Source organism: Sorghum bicolor, chromosome 3, assembly GCF_000003195.3.
Source record: "Sorghum bicolor cultivar BTx623 chromosome 3, Sorghum_bicolor_NCBIv3, whole genome shotgun sequence".
In the NCBI taxonomy this organism is placed as follows: domain Eukaryota; kingdom Viridiplantae; phylum Streptophyta; class Magnoliopsida; order Poales; family Poaceae; genus Sorghum; species Sorghum bicolor.
Genome location: NC_012872.2, coordinates 1,867,594 through 1,888,859, shown reverse-complemented (window position 1 = coordinate 1,888,859; position 21,266 = coordinate 1,867,594). Strand labels below are relative to the sequence as shown.

Sequence of the window (21,266 nt, the reverse complement as noted above, 5' to 3'; positions counted from 1 at the left end):
TTCGGTCCGGTGGCGAGGCGGCGGCGAAGGGCGATGCGGTGCTGGCCAATGTCCCTGAGGACTCGGCGGATGGCGCCCTGGAGGATGAACCTGCGGACTCCTCCAGGGTGGCTGTTGCCACGAGCGATGGCGGCCTCCACGGCGTCGGTGACCGTGTCAACCATGGCGTTCATGGACGGGAGTGGAGGGGTCGACATCTTCTACCTTGGATGAACAGCAACTCCGGCGAACTCTCGGCGAGTGCTCCGGTGAACTCCTTCCCTCTCTGCCTGTTAGCAGTTGTTGGCAGAGCGCGTGCGTGATAACGTGTTTTGCGAAAGTGAAAGTGATTTGCGGATAATGACTGTTGTATTATCTCTTGATGAACAGTAATATATTTATACATGAGACAGTTTCTATTGTCAGAGAGACAATGCGAAACGATGCCTGTTGGTGCCCAAAGGGCCTGAATGGTTTCTAGGCCTAATCCGTAATTAACACATGCTAATTACGTGTATTAATACAATTGATTAATAATTAATTATTCTAATTAATCCTAACAGTAGTAGCACTGGCTATCAACTCGCAGGTGGGTACTAGCTCTAGCGCATGGATAGCGAGGTTCCCGTGACGTATACGGGACGAGAAAGCTACTCCCACCGATCCACACATACAAGAATGCGCTCGAGAAGTTAGATAATTTAAAGTTAACTAAAATTAAATAATACTAATATTTATCATGTAAAATAAATATCGTTAAAATTATTATGAATATATTTTTATAGTGAATCTAATTAGATATCAATACCATTCACGATAAATATGATTAAAGTGAAACTAATTTGATCTGCACGTGGTCCATTGTGCCATTCTTTCGTGATCGGAGAGAATAAACTACTTGTCTGTTCCTATCCTTGCTCAGTTAGCACTGAATCATTGGATAGCCTACTAGCCTGCCGATAAGACTGTGAGGCCGATGGTAGTTGTAGCCGGACACCGACTAGTTATGGTGTTAGGCTTACGTCACTCTCAATGAGAGGTTTTATATTGTTATACACACGAAACTCTTTTCGTCTCTCTCTTTAAAAATGATGACACGTCATCGAAAATGCTTATGAAATAACTTATTAAATACAAATAAATCTCTGATGAAATTTCCACGAAGAATAGCATGGTGATATTATTAGCTCCATGCACCTCCGTGAATTCACACCGACTACTATCACCACTAATATAATGCCTATGCTAATGCCATGATTTTATCTAGAGATACATATAAAAAAAACAATGATTTTCTTTTATATTTTAACTTTTAGACAATTATATTTGAGCATGTAACAAATTGCGAAACACTTTTGCGTAAAAATACATAGTAAAAGTTATTTTTTATATTAACCATCTAACGTAGTAGAACACTTGTGCTTGCGATGATGTTAGAAAGAAAAACATTATTTTATGTTTAAAAATAATGAAGATAAGTTGAAGGGAACACGCGGTAGTTGGCACGCGACCAAAAGAAGCCACGCGATACGACCGTGTACCGTGGGCAAGCGGCCGGGCCGCAGCCAGGCGCCCCGCGGCGCGCGCTAGCTGCCGTTACGTTTCTGGCGGCCGCCGCGCGGTTTTCAACGCACTGCGGCCTGTGTGCTTCCGTGCGGGATCCTTTTATGGATGGTGGTACGGATGAACGGATGCTTGAAAACACCCGAACGGATGCGATAAAGCACGCTAGCTCTTCCGTTGTCGAGGGAACACGTACCGTACTGAAGTAGTACGGAGGAGTGTTAAGTACTGATTTCGGTTGTCGAAAGCAACGTATAGTACGTACAGTACGTGCGATCCGCCGGCCGGAGAGTGAATCGGCATCCACGAGCGACGTACGGATGGATAGGGTCACGCATGGTCGCTCGCGCGCGTACGGTTGCTGGGCACCAAAACCGAACGGGACGGGTGCGTACTGCCTAGGCTGCAACAGCTGTGCTTGCAGCCTTGCACTGTGCCGCCCGCTAGCAAGAATTTTATTGTCGGCCACCTGTTGCTCCGTCGTTCCTCTCAACGTCGTTGGAGGATCTTCGTTCTTGGTCGTGCCTCTCCAAGGCAAGGCAAGGGCAGATGGCGCCACAGGCGCAGGGACAACGACCCAACGTACAGTTCAATTTTTATCACAGAATAGTTAGACACACACACACACACACAAATAAAAACATAGTTAAAGAATAATTTACAAAATAATTTTTTAAAACCTAATTAATTTATAACAAATAAAACGGTCAAGTCCAATCCAGCCCGGCCGTGGGATTTGGAACGTCCGTTTCGGGCACGGGGCACCTGCGCGAGACGTGGGGAATTCTGTTCGATGGTGACACGACCTCAACAACCATTTGGACTTGGGTTCGCGAGCCGCGACTCCGCACAGGACGGATCGGGATCGGAGCCGTTCGTCGTCGACACAAAAAAACAGGTGGGCGTACGTACTGGCGTGCGCAGCGCAGCGCAGCGGGGCTTTCCGGTCGGCACGTGCCACGTTGACCGCGCGCACCGCGCAGGCAGAGAGACCAGACCACGGACGGAGCCCGCCGGCCGGACCGCCGCCGCCGCCGCCGCGCGCGCATCGCGCATCCCAGGGGTCCCGTCGCGCGCCGCACGAACCATCCCGACGACCCACGAGTCGTGAAGGCAGCACCGGCAACGCGGGCCGGACGAGCGAACCGTCGCATCCCAATTCCCATATCGGTTCCAATGGAAACGAACAACCGGGGCAAGGCAACGAGTCCGACCGGGGACGGCAACACGTGAAACTGGCAAGGCATATCTCCGTGCCGGATCATGTGGTCACGGCTGGATGCCCGTCTGCCGTCGCCGACCCCCACCCCCCCATGATGGCCTGAATCATTTGGCGTGAGAGGTGTGAGATGGGAAGGCGGCGATGATTGGCCAACTGGGGAGTAGCTTCTCAGACCGCACCTGGACACATGGGCCACCCCGACGACCACGTGCTGCTTGCTTCTACAGTACTACCACTGGGATTTACTTGTAGTACTTTCTACTCCGTATTTTGCATGAAAAACGTAGGGTCTGTTTGGTACACCTCACAACACCTTCTGTTTTTTTTTTGCCAACACTTATTTATAAAACAGCTTTATGGGTGAAGCTGTTTTTTCTCTCCTCTCACAAAGACATAAGTTGGATGAAGCTGGAAAAAAGTAGCTTATTGTAGCTTCTCCCTCATTTCTCTCTCTCAACTATGCATGAAGTAGTTGGTGAAGCTATTTTGCCAAACACTTTCTCCAAAACAGCTCAAGATCATCTAGAAAGTCACGCATGAAGTTATTTTCTAGAAAAACAGCTTTACTAGTGAAGTTGAGCTGTGCCAAACAAGCCCGTAGTACTTCTATATTTGTATACTATAACTAGGTTAATGCCCGTACGTTGTTACGGGTTTAAAAATACACATACTCTATGTTTCTTCATTGTTATTTTATTTTTTCTGTCTATATTCTTTCTTTTTTATTTCTTTTCGGTTTTCGTTTTTTTATTTTATTTTATTTCCTATCCTTTCCTTATTCTTTTTTTTTAATTTTACCATTTATTTTCTTTTTCTTTCGGTTTTAGTTTTATTCTTCCTTGCTTCTATTTGTTTTTCTTATAAATTTTTAGGTTTTCTATGTTTCTTCATTCTTATTTTATATTTTAATTCCTTTTAATCTTCTTTTTATCCTTATTTGAATTATTCATTTATTTTATTTGCTCTATGCACTTTTTATCATTTGTTAATCATGTTTGTTTTTATATTTTCTTCTTAGTAATTTTATTTTTTATTTTTATTTTTTGTATATATGTGATGTTTATGTAGTATATATTTAGTGTTCTATGTTGTGTTATGTCATGTTTACGTAGTAATGTTCTATGATGTTTATTAAGTAGAGACAATATTCTAGGTTCAACAAACAATGTTCTGTCTTTGTAAAACAATGTTATCGATTTTTTCTGTCTATGTTTCTTACGTAGTATGCATGTAATCTATAATAGATGTGATCTTCTATAATATATTTAATGATGTTCTATGATGTATTTAGTGATGTTAATGTTCTATAAATATATTTACGATATTTGAAAAGTAACCCTTTGATATTATTTGAAATTTTTCTACATTTTGTGTTTTTATTTTTTTCTTATGCTTTTACTCTAGATTTTTTTATTATTATTATCTATGTCATGTATTTATGTATTTTTATGTATATTGTAATATCGGTTTCATAAACCTAAAACCAAAATACTATTCTTCTAAATCGATAACATTTTTTTACAAAGACAGAACATTGTTTGTTGAACCTAGAATATTGTCTCTACTTAATAAAAGAAAATATTTTATCTTTATAAGATAAATATTCATTAATAAATTTTATCTAAATATATCCATGTGTGATCTTGTTTTAAAGGATTTGTTATAAAAAATTTAATGGTGCAATCGAAATTTAATTTATATCTTCGGTTTAAGAGTTATGACTTTTTTAATTAGCTAAAATAATTTTGCATGCATGAGTGAGTGGCGCCTGAGTTGATGGGATAGCCTATCATGGTATAGTAAAAAGAGGAGTTGTGGCTTCACCATAGATGTAGTAGATGGGTCCTCTCCATAATTTTTAGTTGTAAAGATAATCTGTCACTCTTAGCGGTGATGGACGAATGCACTAAACTTTGAGGATTTGCTTTCTGGTCAGCCTTCGCCAACGCTTTTACCGGTAGCTCCAAGGTCCACGTAGAATAGAATAGAGAAATTAGGTGCTCTGCATTAGTTGCCTGCAGAACCTACATATGGTTACAAAAGGAGAAGGTGAGTCATCATGCTTAAAAAAGAAGAGGGAGAGAAAATAAGGCCATGTTTAGTTCTCCTTACTAAATTTTAGCTAGCTAAACTTTAGTCACTTTAGTAGCTAAAGTTCCAAACACATTGACTAAAATGAGCTAAAATAGTTAGTTCCATTAGTCACCCAATAATAGCTAAAATAATTTTAGCTAGCTATAAAAGTAATGTATGATGAAAAGAAAAGTTTCTTTAGAAAACACATGTAGTGATAGTTTGCATTGTGGGGATAGTAGTCTCAATATTATCTAGCTTATGTGGATCACGTTAATTGTATTGAAAGTGTTAGCCTTTATTGCTCATGCCCTAGAAAAGCATCTAACACCTCTGGGAGCTCGGGGATCACATCTGCAATGCAATGGTTATCTTTTTTTTTAAAGTTGGCTATTATAACCCTAGCCCCGGTGTTACATTTTGTTTTCTAAAATCCGCTTTTGGAGGACAAGGATGGATTATTGTTAGTGTGAATAATTTAAAAATATATAATTGGGGGACATATATGGTTACGTTCCATTTGTATACTTGATGAAATTCGGCATATCTTAACTAAACTCTTTGCATGGGCTTGCCGTGCATTTGTATTGTATTGTTTGGCTAAGGCCTTGTTTAGTTCTAAAAAAATTTGGCAAAACGACACTGTAGCATTTTCGTTTTTATTTGACAAATATTGTCCAAACTTGGAGTAACTATGCTTAAAAGATTCGTCTCGCGATTTACAGACAAACTGTGTAATTGGTTTTTATTTTCATCTATATTTAATACGCGCATGTGCCACAAGATTCGATGTGACGAAGAATCTTAAAAAGTTTTGGGTTTTTTGGGTGAACTAAACAAGGCCTAAGCTTACTTGTCTTATAGTTTTGATGTTTTATCTGTTTTCTGTTTTATCGTTTGGATGATTTGCTTTCTTGTCAAGGAGCCTAGCCGCTTCGCTCTGATCCCTCTAGGAGCCCGAGGACCACACATCTGCAATGCAATGGTTGTCTTCTTTTCTTTTTATGTTTGGCTATTATTAACTCTATATAATCTTTTAATTTGTTTCGTATAGCAACAATTCATACTGCTGCGGTACAAAGAATAACGTTTCAAGCTTCTGACATGGTTGTTTCGAGGACATACTGCCTCCATACAGCAGCAGCAGATATGCGTCCACCGAATTTGCCAATCAGCGGGCAGTGCGGTTGCCCTAGCCTAGGAGGCTAGGAGGTTGACACACAACAACATTCTACTGCGTACCACATGGCTGGTAGCTTCCATTTGAAACGAACGGTTGCCTTTTTTGAGCAAATTCATTGCAGATACAGATACGAGCGGTTTTCAGAACAGAGACGAGACACACTCCTCCAGAGCACGCCCTGCCCACAGTAGAGTACAACAGCAGCACACATGCGGTCACCAACCCACTTGTACTCAACAGTTGTTCATTCATCATATGCTAGTATTATTACTCTTCGCTAACCCAACGGCAACGCTCTGTCTCCTTTGGGTTCCTGGGACCCTTTGCCCTGGCCGAGCTGTTAGAGTGTGAAGTCCCGACCCACCCAAACCCAAGCCAATTTGTTTGCCAACAAAATAATTGAATGGACCATGCCGGCCGGCCTGAAAATCAGGACACGAGCAAGCCAACACCACAACCTACAAATCAAAATCATCACACCACCAACACCAATGAAGCAAAGAACCACGGCGACGGACACGACCTGCCCCCGCCAAGAAATCGAAAAGAAAAGCGGCAGCGGGAACCGAGATGCAGAGAGACAGAGAGGGGAGAGTGGCAGGCAGAGGCAGCAGGAACAAGAGGACAAGCAAGAGGCAGGCACCAACCAGCTCAGAGACAGATTTCTTCCTCAGAACGATGGGAACTTGGCGCATCGCTGCTTGAGGTACACGGTGCAGCCGTCCTTGGGCACGATGGTGGGCATGTACACGGGGTCGTCGCACCCGGGCGTCCTCTCCCGCCGGAACTCCACCACCGACACGAACAGCGCCATGAACAGGACGAGGTGGTTCAGCGCGTACCGCTGCCCGACGCACTGGTGCGGCCCCGCGCCGAACGCCAGGAAGTTGCGCTTGTACGCCACGTCCTCCCGCCGCGACTCCGAGAAGAACCGCTCCGGGTCGAACGCCTCCGCCTCCGGGAACCCCTGGAACGACGACTCGTACACGGACGGGAACACGATGGTGCCCTTGGGCACCGTGTACCACTCCGTCAGCTGGAACGCCTCCCCCGCGATGTGCGGCACCAGCGTCGCCGGGGGACGGTACCGGATCACCTCCCGCGCCACCGCCTGCGTGTACCGCATCCCCTGGATCACCTCCGCCGTCATCGGCTCGCCCGAGTCCGGGGACCAGGCGGCAGACACCTCGGCGCGCACGCGGGCGAGAACCTCCGGGTGGGAGTCCAGCGCCGACACCGCCCAGCAGAGGGACGAGGTGGACGCGTCCTGCGCCGCGAAGAGGAAGTCGAACATGAACCCGCCGATCTCCTCGTCGTCGGTGTGCGCGGGCGGTGGGCGCCCCGCCGCCGCGGCCTCGTCCATCTCCCGCAGCGTGTCCTGCATCCAGAAGTCCACCAGGCACTCGGGCTCGCCGCCGGCGCGCATCCGCGCCTTGCTCTGCCGCGCGCACTCGCCCAGCGTGCGCACCAGCCGCGCCACGCCCTGCCTCGCGCGCCGGAACGCGAAGCCGGGGAGGTCCACGGGCAGCGCCATCAGCCCGACGTTGAAGAGGTTGTAGTCCCGCTCGAACCGCCGCCGGGCCTCGCCGGTCAGGTACGGCCCCGCGAACACCGTCTGCGAGGTCTCTAGATTCATGTCGCGGCAGGGCACGCGGATGGGGAACGCCCTGGCCCTGCTCCCTTCGCCCTCGCTCCGGTCCAGCCACCGGCGGAGGTGCGCCAGGATGACGCGCTGCTGGAGCGCGGCGTAGGTGGAGAGCGCGCGCGGGGTGAAGTTGGGCGCGATCCGGCGCCGCAGGTCCTTGTGGTCCTCGCCGAACATGTAGATGAGGTTGTGGTCGCCGAAGAGCTTCTTGCCGAAAGGGTGGCCGATGAGGTGGAACGCGTCGGGGCGGACGTTGGCGAACACGCGGTGGGACAGCTCCGTGTCGCGGATGAACACCACGAACCGACCCACCAGGAAGTCGGCGGCGAGGCCCACGCCGGAGCGCTTCGCGCGCGCCGCCTGCGCGTCCCAGAACCCCGTCGGGTCACGAATCATGTGCGCCACGCTGCCGAGGAACGGCACCACGAGCGAGGGGCCGGGGAGCGGCCCCTTCTTCCGGTGGTAGGACAGCTGCTCCACCAGGAAGTAGAAGGCCACCGCCGCCACCAGGAACGGCGCCGCCGCGCGGAGGTCCAGGAAACTGGAACCGGACACGGACACGGACAGAGACTCCGCCACCGCCGCCATTGCGACCAACCACGCGGAACGCTGACCACGAACAGCAACGGCCCTAGCAGCCGCCGCTGCTACAGGTCAATTTATCCTGAGGGTGAGAGGGCTGAGGCTCGTGGGGAGCTCGAGCTCGCCTCTCCCTCTCCTTTGACGCGCGGATGGTGTTCCACAGAGGTGTATATTTATGCGACGCGAGGTCGCGAGCGATGGGCTGGAAGGGAAGCGAAGGTTGGAGCGGGAATCTGCGGTCAAAGGCTGGCGGGGAAAGGGAAATGCGAAGGAAAAAAAGGAGGCGGCCTTTTCGCCTGGCTGGCACGGCCGTGGCGGATTGGCTGATGGCCGCGGCCCGCCCGGGGTGGAAGAAACGAGGCCGAGGACGAGGACGAGGACGAGGACAACGACGAGGCCGCCGCACAGGCAGAGGGGCTCTCTCTAGTCTGAGCTTTGCGGCGGTTGCGGATAGGAATTCCTTTCACGGAATGGGAAGTGGGGAGGGAAGGGATCCCCATCCCAGGTTAGCGGCGACAGGGGCGGAACGGCCAACGGCCTAGGCCAGAGAATTTGGAAGCCCGTTTCTTCTTTTCTTCACCGTGTGTGCAGGGATTTTTGCCCAAAGAAAAGCCCCAATTTTCTTCAACCTCGTCTGGGGTTCAGTTTTCCAACCCTAAATCTGGAGCCGTTGGATTCTGTGCCAGGGGATCGTGGTATTGGATTTGGAGGCCGATGGACGCATGTTTGATATGCTCAGCAATTTTGTTGTGTGTTGCGTTGGGGATTCATGGAAACGTGATGCATTTTCAGTTTTGCCCTGGTGCGGTGGTTAGTTAGGGACCTGCCGTGCTTACTGTGGTTTTGAGGCGTCATAGGGCCTGTTTAGTTTCCTATTCCATTTAAAATAGTTACTCCTTCTGTCTATGAAAAAACCAATTTCTAGAATTGTCTTAAGTCAATTTTTTAAATTTTTGACCAAATTTCTAGAAAAAATGTTAAGATTTATGGTATCAAATTAGTATCATTAGATTCATCATAGAATATATTTTTATATGATGCATATTTTATATCATAGATGTTGTTATTCTTTTCTATAAAGTTAGTCAAACTTAAAAAAGTTTGACTGACACGGATTCTATGAATTGATTCTTTCGTGGACGGAGGAAGTATCATTTTACATTCTGGATTTTGGTCTTAAGAGCCAAAAAAAAAGAACAACTTCACGTATTTTGGACCTTGAAAATTTTGATATTTTAAATGGACTAAACACACACATTAAAAATTTGCATTTTGCATTTCACTATTTCAATATACTTGGTATTTTATATTTTTTATTCCATGAAAAACAAAACACACCCGTAATACGTATGGTCCCACTGGATCATGTGATAGCGATGATGCTGAGCTGAATTTCTCTACTATGAATGCTGGATTTTATGTGTGTCCATATATTGGTTAGGGAGTATGTTGAATAGTGCAGGTCTTATCGATTTCAAATATTTGCCTTTTAAATTAATAAAAAGAAAGGCACGAATATTTGCAGAAGAGGAATCTACATGATTATAGAGTCCACGTATCTAGTAGTGTTAAAGATTTTGTTCACGTGCACTTATAAATCTTTGCTGCTGCAATGCAAGTTTAAACAGCAGACGGTGTTTGGTCCCTAACAATCCCTACTGTAAGATAGCACAAACTTCATTTCAAAAACCACATTCATCGAATCAAACAGAACTATCATTTGGATGTGCAAGCATTGTAGTTTACAGTTGAGTGTTAAAAAAACAGACCAGGTTCTAGAACTCAACGTTGACGTACGTTTAACTTTGACACAGGTGTACAGCAGCACCGAAGACATCGAGATGCTTAGTATTTGTTTGATAAAATAAAGTGGTTTAAACTTATGTGTTTAATCCAAAATAATGTCATTTTTCTCAACTAAACCAAGATAATAATGCAAAAATGCTATACAATGCAGATGTATTTTAGCACCAAAAAACACATGGATTTTTTGTATCTATGATGTCTAAGGCCCATATGTCATAATGAATACATAAACAACCTCCCTCTCAAAGGTTTCTCTCACCCAACTCCTTCCCTCACCCGACCCTCTCTCCCTCTCCCTCTGTCTTTCTCACCGGCAACCACCAGCGCCGAAGCTGGGGACTGGTGACCTCGCCATGGTGCCTGCGCCGGCCATGGATCCGGCGGCGGATCCGGCTCCACGTAGGCTTCTCTTCCTCTTCATCTGTGATATGTGATTTGTTGTCTGAATGTAGAAAAAGGGTCGAGGCTGTTGGATCTTAATTCTACGGTGTAAAAAAATCATGTGTTGAAATCGCATAAAGCACACGGTTGTGTAATGTCTTGGACACAATATATACTTCATTTTTGAACCGAACCACAAAAATTTCAGAAGATAAGACAGAACGAGGTAGCAGCGTGGTTTCCTCTTAATTGACCGTTGACCCTATAGTCTCTATCTTTTCATAAGACAGGTATTAAGGCCTTGTTTAGTTCACCTCAAAAAGCAAAAAGTTTTCAAGATTCCCCGTCACATCGAATCTTACGACACATGCATGAAGCATTAAATATAGACGAAAGCAAAAACTAATTACACAGTTTAGCTGGAAATCGTGAGACGAATCTTTTGATCCTAGTTAATCCATAATTAGATAATATTTATCACAAACAAACGAAAGTGCTACAGTACCGAAATCCAAAATCTTTTCGGAACTAAACAAGGCCTAGGATATGAAAAGGACATCACAAGCATACTTGGACCATCATTTACTCGTACATTGTATCACCAGTCACTTTAAAATGAATGTGCATTCAAAGATAAGTGGAGTGTGAATGTATTGACCGATTTTTTTTAATACTCTATAAGCATGCATATAATTTGAGTAACTATTGATTAAATTCTACGAAGTTTGACTTTTCTAAATCCTATAGCATATCCTAAATGGAGGGAGTAAGATGTAGCGAGGTGGGGGCAAAGCTAACTCATGGTCGTTTATTTTATCTATAAGCATGCATATAATTTGAGTAACTATTGATTTTGTAGAAGTGAGAAGATCCAAAATACTATTACTAGTACCATGACACTGCCTGTCATTATGGCTTGTAAAAGATGATTCCTCCAGGTGGCAAACAGGCTGTGTTGTGGGCCATATGAAAATGACGTTTATTTCCAGCTCTCAGCTGTCTTATGGATGGATTTTGACGTTGGGGTAGAACGTTCCTCTCCAAGACTCCATGTGAAGCTAGTCGAACATTCTAGAGTGGCGGCCTGCTGGAGTGAAAGGTCAATGTTTGAATGAAAAGCAAGTCAATACTGTTATTCTGTAGCTCATTCCTTGGGGAATATTCAAAATTTCGAATAGTTTCAGATGAAGATGGTTTTAGATTATCCATAAATAATTGAACTTTGTACCGAACTTAGTTGATTTGGTTCTCTTTGTATTTTCTATGCTAAAAATTGGACTGCTTTCATCATGCTAAGTGGGTTTTGGACATTATCGGACTCCCATTGAGACCATGATACAAGCCTACTACATACACCGTCTCACAAAGCCGCTTAAAATAGATTTAAATACCAAACTTTTTATTTGTATTGTCCACTAATAACTATGTGTTACACATATAGGAGTACTTGCTCCAAGAGTAGTTGAATCATATGCAAAATCTAAGAGAAAATTCCATGATTAAGGCTATAGCTTGCGATTCTATCCTTCTTCTAGTGATAATATATGAAGCCACCTTCTTGGACTAGTCTGTACCGCTGAACGTATGATTTCCCTTCTCGTGTGGTGTTCGAATAATTTTCTTCTCGAGGATGGTTTATGTACCTTGTCCGTTATTTTCCGGTATATCTATATCCCGTTTGAGTGTTTGACTACTGTGTGAGTATATGCAAGCTATTTTTCCCCTTTAACAACAAATAAAAAAAATCAATCAGCCGGCGGTATGGCCTCAAGGCATTGTTTTCTGAACTTAATAAAGTGCTACTAATAAAACAATGTATATACCCACCACTACACTATAGACCATTCGCTTTACGTAGCAGACACTCAGTATAATAAAAAAAAAGTTTGTGAGAAAAATAACTAAGAGCAGATCGATAGATAATTAGACGAGCACAAGCAGTTATTGGCCAATAGCGTGGCAAAGATGTACCAGTGTTGATATAGGTACGTTCTGGATCGGAAAAGGGCACGATTTAAAAATTGAACTGATCGATTTATTTAAAAACTGATGGATCGGCCTTGTTTAGATCAAAATTTTTTTGGATTTTGACACTGTAGCACTTTCGTTTTTATTTGACAAACATTGTTCAATTATGGAGTAACTAGGCTTAAAAGATTCGTCTCGTGATTTACAGGTAAACTGTGTAATTAGTTATCTTTTTTATCTATATTTAATGTTCCATGCAAGTGCCGCAAGATTCGATGTGATGGAGAATCTTGTAAAGTTTTGGTTTTTAGGGTGAATATAAACAAGGCCGAAGTGGTCTGGAAAGACGTCTGAAACGAGTCAGCCTGCAAAGCAGCAGCGCCAGCCTAGAAAACCTGGGGCGCCGTCCGGCGTGCGGGTTGGATGGAGTTGGGCCTTGTTTATCAAAAAAATTTTAAAAAATAAGATTACTCAGGCTTTGTTTAGTTCCAAAAATTTTAAAGTTTTCCGTCACATCGAATTTTTATACATATGCATGGAGCATTAAATATGAACGAAAATAAAAACTAATTTCACAGTTTATCTGTAATTTGCGAGATAAATCTTTTAAGCCTAGTTACTCTGTAATTAGATAATAATTATTATATACAAATGAAAGTGCTACAGTAGCAGAATTCAAAAATTTCGCGAACTGAACAAGACCTTGTTATATCGAATCTTACGTTACATGTATAGAACATTATAAATACAGATAAAGACAAAAACTTATATAATTTATCTATAATTCACGAGATAAATCTTTTAAATATAGTTAGTCTATAATTAAATTATAGTTAACAAATATAAACTAAAATACTACGATATAAGAAAAATTTAACCTCAACAACTAATATAATTACTAAACAAAGCCTTGGAGCGAGCCGTCCCCGGCCCCCGGGCAAAAGAATTAGGGGTTGACCCGTCGTCTCACGCGTCCGTCCTCCACGACCACGAGGTTCTGCGACGATCTGTGGGGGCTGGACGATCTGCAGGTGCAGGTGCAGGTGCAGCTCTGCGACGCCCGCCGATCGTCCCTTCCAAGGAGCACGCGCACCAACACCGGCTCTGGCTCGTGGCTGCAGCAGCTTTCTTTGCTGCGGCGGCCTGCGTCGTCCACTCGTCCCTTGTGGTACTACCACCATGCATGCAGAAAATGAAGTTCGCGTGCGAAGAAGAACGGTAGTGGTCGTGAGATTCGAGTGCGGCGTCGGGGCACAACCCTCGACAATCGACATGGCCCGACAGGCCGACACCGTACGTGAAAGCGAACGTGCACGTGACATGCGGATCGGATATGCGAGTACGGCATGGCAGAATCGACAAATCAGCTCGCGAAACGAACAGTTGAGGCTCAGGCAGATTAGGATTCTTTTTATTATTATTATTATTATTATTTTAGGAAAAAGCAGCTTAGCTGCTCTAGCTTAGCACAGTGACGGATCTGCGTGCATGCTACCACGGCCCACGGGATTCGCGTGCCTGTCGGCGCGACCCGGATTCCATCCGGCCTTCACCCACTGCTTCTGCTTGGGCCTAGCGTATCAGGATTCATAATATGCCCGCTGATGAAGACCTTCACCGTGCACAGTGCTCCGCGTGCGCGCGCCGAGACCGTCGCCGACGCCGACGATCCCCGGGGGATGTACGTCGCGTCGTGTTGGGGGCATGCATGGATACGCGCAAGGTTCACGAGCAAGGACTGGCGACGCAAATTTGACGGGAGGGAGGCCAGTCACGGCAGCCGGAAGGGAAATGCGTGCACGAAACTCGGCAGCCACAGGCTTTGTTCACTTGCGAATTTTTTTTTGGGTTTTAGATAATATATTGGTACTTTTGCTTTTTATAATTATTATTCAATAATAAACTAACTAGATTCAAAAGATTCATCGCACGATTTATAGGTAAACTGTACAATTAGTTTTCGTTTTCGTTTAGATTTAATGTTTCATGCATATGCCACAAGATTCAATATAATAAAAAATCTTTAAAAGTTTTTTGTTTTTGAGTGAACTGCCTAGGAAAAATTGTACGTACAGTAGTAGAGGAGGAGTACTGCTTTATGTCTTTATTATGGCTTTCATTCATTAGTGTTGAGATAAAAAGTAGATTCGATGGGGCAAATTAAGAGGGAATTACTCCCTTTGTCCCTCAAACAATTCTAGGCCAAAGGTTTGTCTCCAAAAGAATCGATTTCTAGAGGTGATTGATCACAATGCTAGAAGTACATATAGTAAAGTATGATCAATACATGAGGTGATTAATACTCAAATAATTTTTTTCACAGTGAGAGTATTAAGATTGACATTCGAAGACACAATAAACTGTACCATGGTCGCCACTGTCTTCATAGGCAGGCCCAGGGATCAATACATGAGGTGATCATTCGGACCCTGCCATCTACAATTCTACGTCTCTATTGCATGGGTGATACACAATTATCATTGAGACACCAACACTGATGTAGAATTGATCTACCAAATAGGTAGAAGCTATCAAGAGTTCAGAGATTAGAAGTCTTGTGCTTGAAAAGGGTTACAAGTTTTTTTTCCAGATGAAAAATATCACGCATGGATAAGTAAAAACAATTTGTATATATTTTGCATCAATAGGAAAACTGAGAAATGATTAATACGAATCCTACCTGTAGAGCAAGACTAAGCTACTTACTACTTTGTTGAGTTTTGAAAATGAAATCTAATAGTATGTTGGTGCAGGAGAAGCCACTCCAACAGCAGAGCCCTGGAAGAGCAATTTGGCATCTGGCATAGAGACCAAATGAATTAGTTATATATGAATTATCTCAACTTATGCGCCAATTTGTATGATGTAACAGTGTTCTCATTTGAAGCGGGTGCGCTGACTAGCACCAGCTTGGGAACAGGTGCTTTGGGCGCATTATTTGCCACAAAAAAATGAGTCAATGAAATACATTTCAAAACGTGTGTCCAAAACTCTTTTTTTTTTTTGACAGGTATGTCCAAAACTTTTTGAGTGCGACGAGACCCCTGCCGCTGTGCCGCACAAGCCGTTGGCCCGTTGCCTGGAGGCCAGGCTTGTCTCCGCAATTCTGGCCCAACCAGCCCATTGGACATCTTCTAGTACAATGGGCTGATGGCCTGATACTTCTGGTCAAATTTCAACACAAAAAAAAACTTTGAGAATCTTCAGAAATTAGATTGTGGTGGAGTAGAGTACTGGAGGTGCAATTAACATGCTCAGTACTCAAAAGAATTGTTACCCGAACAGGACTAGACGAACGCTGTCACTCCAATTCCACCAGCGTTTACTGGTGTTTTAGGTAGATGCAGCCATACGTACGGGCGCACCAATAAATGGCTTCCTCCTGTCAATGGGGTCTCTCCAAACTGTTTGTCCCTCACGGGCACGGCCACGAGAAGGGGCAAAGCCCGGGCGGCGGTGTGTGTCCGAAATAAAAATGTCAATGGGGGGCCCGCGACCCACGACCCGATGGGTATTTACTCTATTAGGGTATCAATATGGAGTGAAATCCGTACCCATGGGTACACAAACGGAGCAAACCCTTCACCCATTGGGTACGCGGGTATGGGGATGTTCTAGTAGTCCCCATACCCATTTACCCATGGGTGAAAAATATCCGGCCCAAAACTAAAGAAGCCCACCAGCCACCAGTCCACCGGCAGCTCATACACTGAAACCCTATGTACTGCTAGCAAAGTACTAGTCTCTACTACGTGATTTGTATGGATCATGAATTTATGTTGCTATTTGCTAGGTATATGGTGAGGTGGCTATTTGACGATGCTTGTAAATTGCTACTACGTGACTGGTGCTTGTGAATTGCTGATGTTTGGCGGGTATGGGTGACCCGCCGGGTCTAATTTACCCACCCGGATATGGGTCTGGGGAAATTTCCCCACCCATGACTGTATATGGAGATACCCGTGGTGTCATATTGTTATCACGGGGATAGGTCTGGGGAGTTCGTACCCGATGCGGATTTACCCATTGCCAACTCTAGTCCGAAACCATCCAGGCTGCTGCAATCTGGGTGTCCCGTGTCCTGGACACAAAACATAACCACGCGAACACCTAACCAGCTTGTGGCACCCAGAATAACTTCCACCGGCCGGTACGGGTGCGGCACGCACATGCGCCTGCTGCCACTGCACCTGCACACCAACGTGGCCTATCCCTTGCAGCTGAAGGAAGGTAAGGTACCTTCTTGTGTTCCTACGCCCGGCCGCCCACTGTTTTAAAAAATCCTGTGACGGAACAGCAAGGAATGAGATGCTACCCTAGCTCCTTGCATTGCATATTTGCATGTGGCAGCGTTAACCCGCTTGGTTGTAAAGTATGGGTAGTCTTTGGTAAAGTTAAACAAACTAGTCTACTGTTAAACTCAAATTGTAAGTCGTTTCACTGTTTTTTTTTACTTTTTTTTTTCCAGGTACATTTGGAACGGAGGGAAAAAAGGAAAATGTATAGAACAGAGAGGAATTCAGAGGGGAAAAGGGACACTGTCACATTGGTACTTGAACACGTACAATTTTCTTTTCTTTTCTTTTTAATTTATCAGATACATACAAAACCACCCCAAACACAAATCGACCTCAACCAATCTGAATTACATTTGATCTTTTTTTTTTACCTACAACCTTCGCCCAAAATGCTCAAACAAAAAGTTACAAATCAGGGGAGGTGGAAGGAGCTAGCAGCGGCAGCCACCCCCAGCAGCAGCAGGAGAGGATGCATGCAAGAATGAACAAACCAAACCAATCCAGTTCCTCTTCTTTACATCACAATCACGTTACACCCCAAAGAATGCACACACACACACGCACACCCAAGCAATGCACCAATCCTAGCAGCAGCAGCGCCTCGCTGTGATGGGCGGGCGACAGGGCCATCCCCACTACAGCGACCGACTCGGATGGACGTGTCGCCCCTCCTCCTCCTCCTCCTCATCACGAGGGCGGGCCGAGCGCGGGCGCGGCGGTCCCCTCGCTGCTGCCGATCATGTCGTCCTTGTCGCCGCAGACCGGGGCCGCGTCGGGCGCTGGGGCCTCCCCCCCGCCGCTCTTCAGGCTCTGCTGCTGGTAGATTTGCCTCAGCCTCTCGATCTCCTTCCTCAGTGCCTCCTGATGAGCTGCACACCACACCACACACAGCGTCAGTCAGCGGTGGCGGCATCTTGCATTACTGCATCGCATGCAGCTAGCGCGAATTGAATTGTGATGGAGACTGGAGAGGATCGTAATCGGGGGAGGGCGGCAATGGCGGTCACCATCTTTGAAGATCTTGTCCTGCGCGAGCGCGGCGATTCGCTGCTTGAGGTGGCTGTTCCCCAGCGTCAGCAGCGAGCGCTGGTGGTCGAGGAACGCCACGCGCGGGGACAGTGCCGACACCTCCGTCTGCGCAAGGCCACAACGCACGGTCAAATTCATCTCCAGAATAGATATTTCTTCCGGCAAAATTCAGCACGAATTGTTTGGGCGAAATTCAGCTCAGAATGCCCGCGGATCGCATAATTCAGCTCCGGTTTCTTGCCAGAGCTGAGCTCGGCTGCAGAAAGATGCTTGAATTCTACACGCACGCACCTGAAGCGACGTGACGCTGCGCTCCAACTCCGAGATGTACTGCAGCTTGCGCACGCGCGACCGCTGCGCGGACTGCCGGTTCGCCAGGATCCTGCGAGTTTTGCGGCAAGGGAGCCACCCCGGTTGGTGAATTCTGCGTCGCAAACGTCGGGCATTGCCGGAATTGAGCGATGGAGTTGGCGGGGTGCAAAAGATCGTCACCTCTTGACACGCTTAGGATCGACCGGGGCGGCGGAGGCCGGCGCGGCGTCGGCGGTGGCGTCGCCGTGGCACTTGCTCTGCGCCTCCTCGGCCTCGCCCCTGTCCGTCTTCTCGTCGTTGATGCTGTTGTGGTCGGACGGCGACGAGGAGCTCGCCACCGGCGCGGCTTGCGCGGTCGTCGTCGTTGGCGGCGGCGGCGGCTGCAGGTCGTCGGAGAACATGGACAGGAGCTGGTCGTCGTCGAGGCGGTCGAAGTCGTGCGCCCCGACGCCGGCATTGCCGTCGCCGGGGCCGGCCTCGAGAAAAGCCACGGAGTCGCTGACGGAGCGGCGGTGCGCGCCGCGCTTGGCGGCGGAGAAGTCGAGGAACTCGTCGACCCACGACGGCTGCTGCTGCTGCGGCGGCGGGTGGTGGAGCGGCGGCGGCGGCATGGGCGCGGCGAGGAACGTGCCCACGGAGGGGCTGCGCTGCTGCTGCTGGTGGTGGTGGTGGTGGTGCCCGCCCCCGAACTCCGGCCACGCCGGCGCCATGGTGGGGATCTTGGGCGGCAGCTGCGCCATGGCCGGGACCCCGCGCCGCGCGTTGGTTCGATTCGGGGGAATCAACGCAACACGCGGGAACGGTGGGTCGGTGGCGCAACGCCGAAACCTTCCCCCCGCGGTGCCCGAGGTCCCGGGCGGCAATGTAGCGAGGGCGACGACGACGCGCGCGGGCGCGGCGCGGTGCCGGCCGGGGATTGCGCGCGCGGCTTCCCCTTTTTTTAGCTCGCGTTTTTGTTGCTTCGATCGAATTCCGCTGCTGGCGGGGTGTGCGGGTGCGAGCCCGTGCCGCCGCTGCGAGCTTGGCGTGGGTGGACGGTGAGGGGGTCGGCTTGCTCGGTTCGTTTCTGCGCTGCGCTAAATTGGGCAATGCCGCTTGCCGCGACGGGAATGACAGGGACGGGGAATCAGGGATGGCGGGAGTCTGTGTGAGAGAGAGGAGAGCTGAGCTGAGCTTGAGATGAGAGAGAAATAGAGTGATGAGAGGGGGGGTGGGGAGGTCACATGACAAGATGAGAGAGACAGCTAGCACCAGCTGGTGATGGAAAGAGCGCGGGAGGGAGGGAGGCGGGAAGGGGGGGGTCTCGCATGGACATGGGGCAGACCTACTACAGCTTGGTCGGTGCACTTTGTCCCACTGACATGTGGGGCCTACGCGTGCTTTTGTTGCGCTTTTTCCTTGTGTACTATCTCTGGACATGTAAAATAAAATCGTTTAGCACAGTGACACGGTCTACAAAATCTAATTTTAACTCTTTGTTTTTATAAAAGTATTTTATCAAGAAGTGGTATATGTACTTTTATAAAAGTATTTTTTAAGACAAAATTATTCATATAGTTTTCATATTTCAAACTTAACAATTTAAAAGTTATTTATATTCTAAATATTTAACTCAAACCTTATTTAAAAGGACTTTCTTTACGTACACAGAGGAAGTATATAAGCTTCGCATAATAAAAAGGCGGAATATTTAACGGTCACCACTGGTAAAACGAGGGAGAGCCTATTACAGCTCAAAGGACTTTTAGAGGTAGATATATAATGGTCTACAGAACTTTTGGAGCTAGAGATAGCTAGAGACCGAGAGTACCATCGATCAGGTTTTTTTTTCCATGTTTAATTAGAAACTTAGGCCCTGTTTAGTTCTACACCTAAAAAATTTTCATCATCCCATCGAATCTTTGGACACATGCATGAAACATTAAATGTAGATAAAAAATAAACTAATTACACAGTTTGGTTGAAAATCGCGAGACGAATCTTTTAAGCCTAGTTAGTCCATGATTAACCTTAAGTGCTACAGTAACTCACTTGTGAAAATGGCAGATTAATTATACTCAATAGATTTGTCTTGCAGTTTCCAGTCGAGCTATGTAATTTTTTTATTACTCCCTCCGTTCCTGAAAGCTGCAACTTATAGAGTTGTCCTAAGTCAAACTTTTAAAACTTTAACCAAATTTATAGAAAAAAGCACTAAGATTTATAGTACCAAATTAATACCATTAAATTTATCATTGAATATATTTTCATAAGATACTCATTTTATGTTATACATATTGATGCTCTTTTCCATAAAGTTGATCAAAGTTAAACAAGTTTGACTAGCACGGATTCTAGGAATTGAAGCTTTCAGGGACGGAGGGAGTAGTTTTTAAAAACCTCTTTCGACATTCTTCCGACACATTCGATGTGACACCCAAAATTTTTTCATCTCCAATCTAAACAGAGCATTAGAACTTTCGCATATAGTTACAGATGGGTCCTGCCACGTAAAACTTTGTGTATTGTAATCATCTTGTTAGACAGATTAATTATATCTGTATCTAACGTACTATATATTTGAAAATAAAAGGCATAAATGCACACATTCATACTTCAAAATGTTTCAATGTTGCTGTTTGATTAGGCAGGCTTTCAATATTGTTTAAGTCAATAAAATACTTTCTTGGCAAAAGATATAACATTCCTATTTGGCTAGTGACATGACATTCTAAAATATAATATAATAAATTATCACTATGACTGTATCTATTTTATCAAATGCAAAAAAATGGCAAATCTTGTACCGCTAATTAATGAAAAATTTTGGCCAAAGGTAGAAAGGTTTGTTTTAGATAAATTCAGATAGACATGTATATACTCTCTCTGTTTTTTACATGTTTGAGCGTCAATTTCAAAAGAATTATATAGGTCCATTACATAATATTATGTTTCTAAATTCACTATGAGAAATTCGCTCATACATATCATTTGTTCTAAGTCAGATAAATGTATCTTTGGGCACTAATTTAAAAAAAGAATTACATAAGTCCATGACATAAGACTTATATTATTAGATACATTATGAGAAATATGTTCATAATATACAATTCATATATTATGAAATTATATGAGAATTTTTTATATAGATGACAAAAAGATATTAATATCTACCTTAGGACGAAGTTAGTGTGACATGAAAAGAATAGAGCGAGTATAGACCTAGACACTCATGTTCACTGCTGA

General features: G+C 45.5%; 2 protein-coding genes across 2 annotated transcripts; both read right to left on the bottom strand.

Annotated features, from left to right (window-relative positions):
• On the bottom strand, positions 6,100-9,156 carry LOC8079522 (cytochrome P450 710A1). Its single transcript, XM_002454910.2, has one exon. The coding sequence runs from the start codon at positions 8,251-8,253 to the stop codon at positions 6,691-6,693; it is 1,563 nt and encodes a 520-aa protein (XP_002454955.1). The 5' UTR covers positions 8,254-9,156; the 3' UTR covers positions 6,100-6,690.
• On the bottom strand, positions 16,949-19,269 carry LOC8079521 (basic leucine zipper 2). The gene is made up of 4 exons (XM_002454909.2): positions 18,222-19,269; positions 18,021-18,111; positions 17,708-17,834; positions 16,949-17,569 (listed from the first exon to the last, which is right to left on the bottom strand). Exons 1-4 carry the CDS (start codon positions 18,779-18,781, stop codon positions 17,388-17,390), a joined length of 960 nt encoding a protein of 319 aa, XP_002454954.1. The 5' UTR covers positions 18,782-19,269; the 3' UTR covers positions 16,949-17,387.

Bases quoted from the DNA above. Each gene is read 5' to 3' on its own strand.
- LOC8079521 (XM_002454909.2), bottom strand. From the start codon at position 18,781: ATGGCGCAGCTGCCGCCCAAGATCCCCACCATGGCGCCGGCGTGGCCG. The intron at 17,835-18,020 runs GTGCGTGCGTGT...GGCCTTGCGCAG, and splicing joins GCAGCGTCACGTCGCTTCAG to ACGGAGGTGTCGGCACTGTC. The intron at 17,570-17,707 runs GTGACCGCCATT...TGTGGTGTGCAG, and splicing joins GGACAAGATCTTCAAAGATG to CTCATCAGGAGGCACTGAGG.
- LOC8079522 (XM_002454910.2), bottom strand. From the start codon at position 8,253: ATGGCGGCGGTGGCGGAGTCTCTGTCCGTGTCCGTGTCCGGTTCCAGT.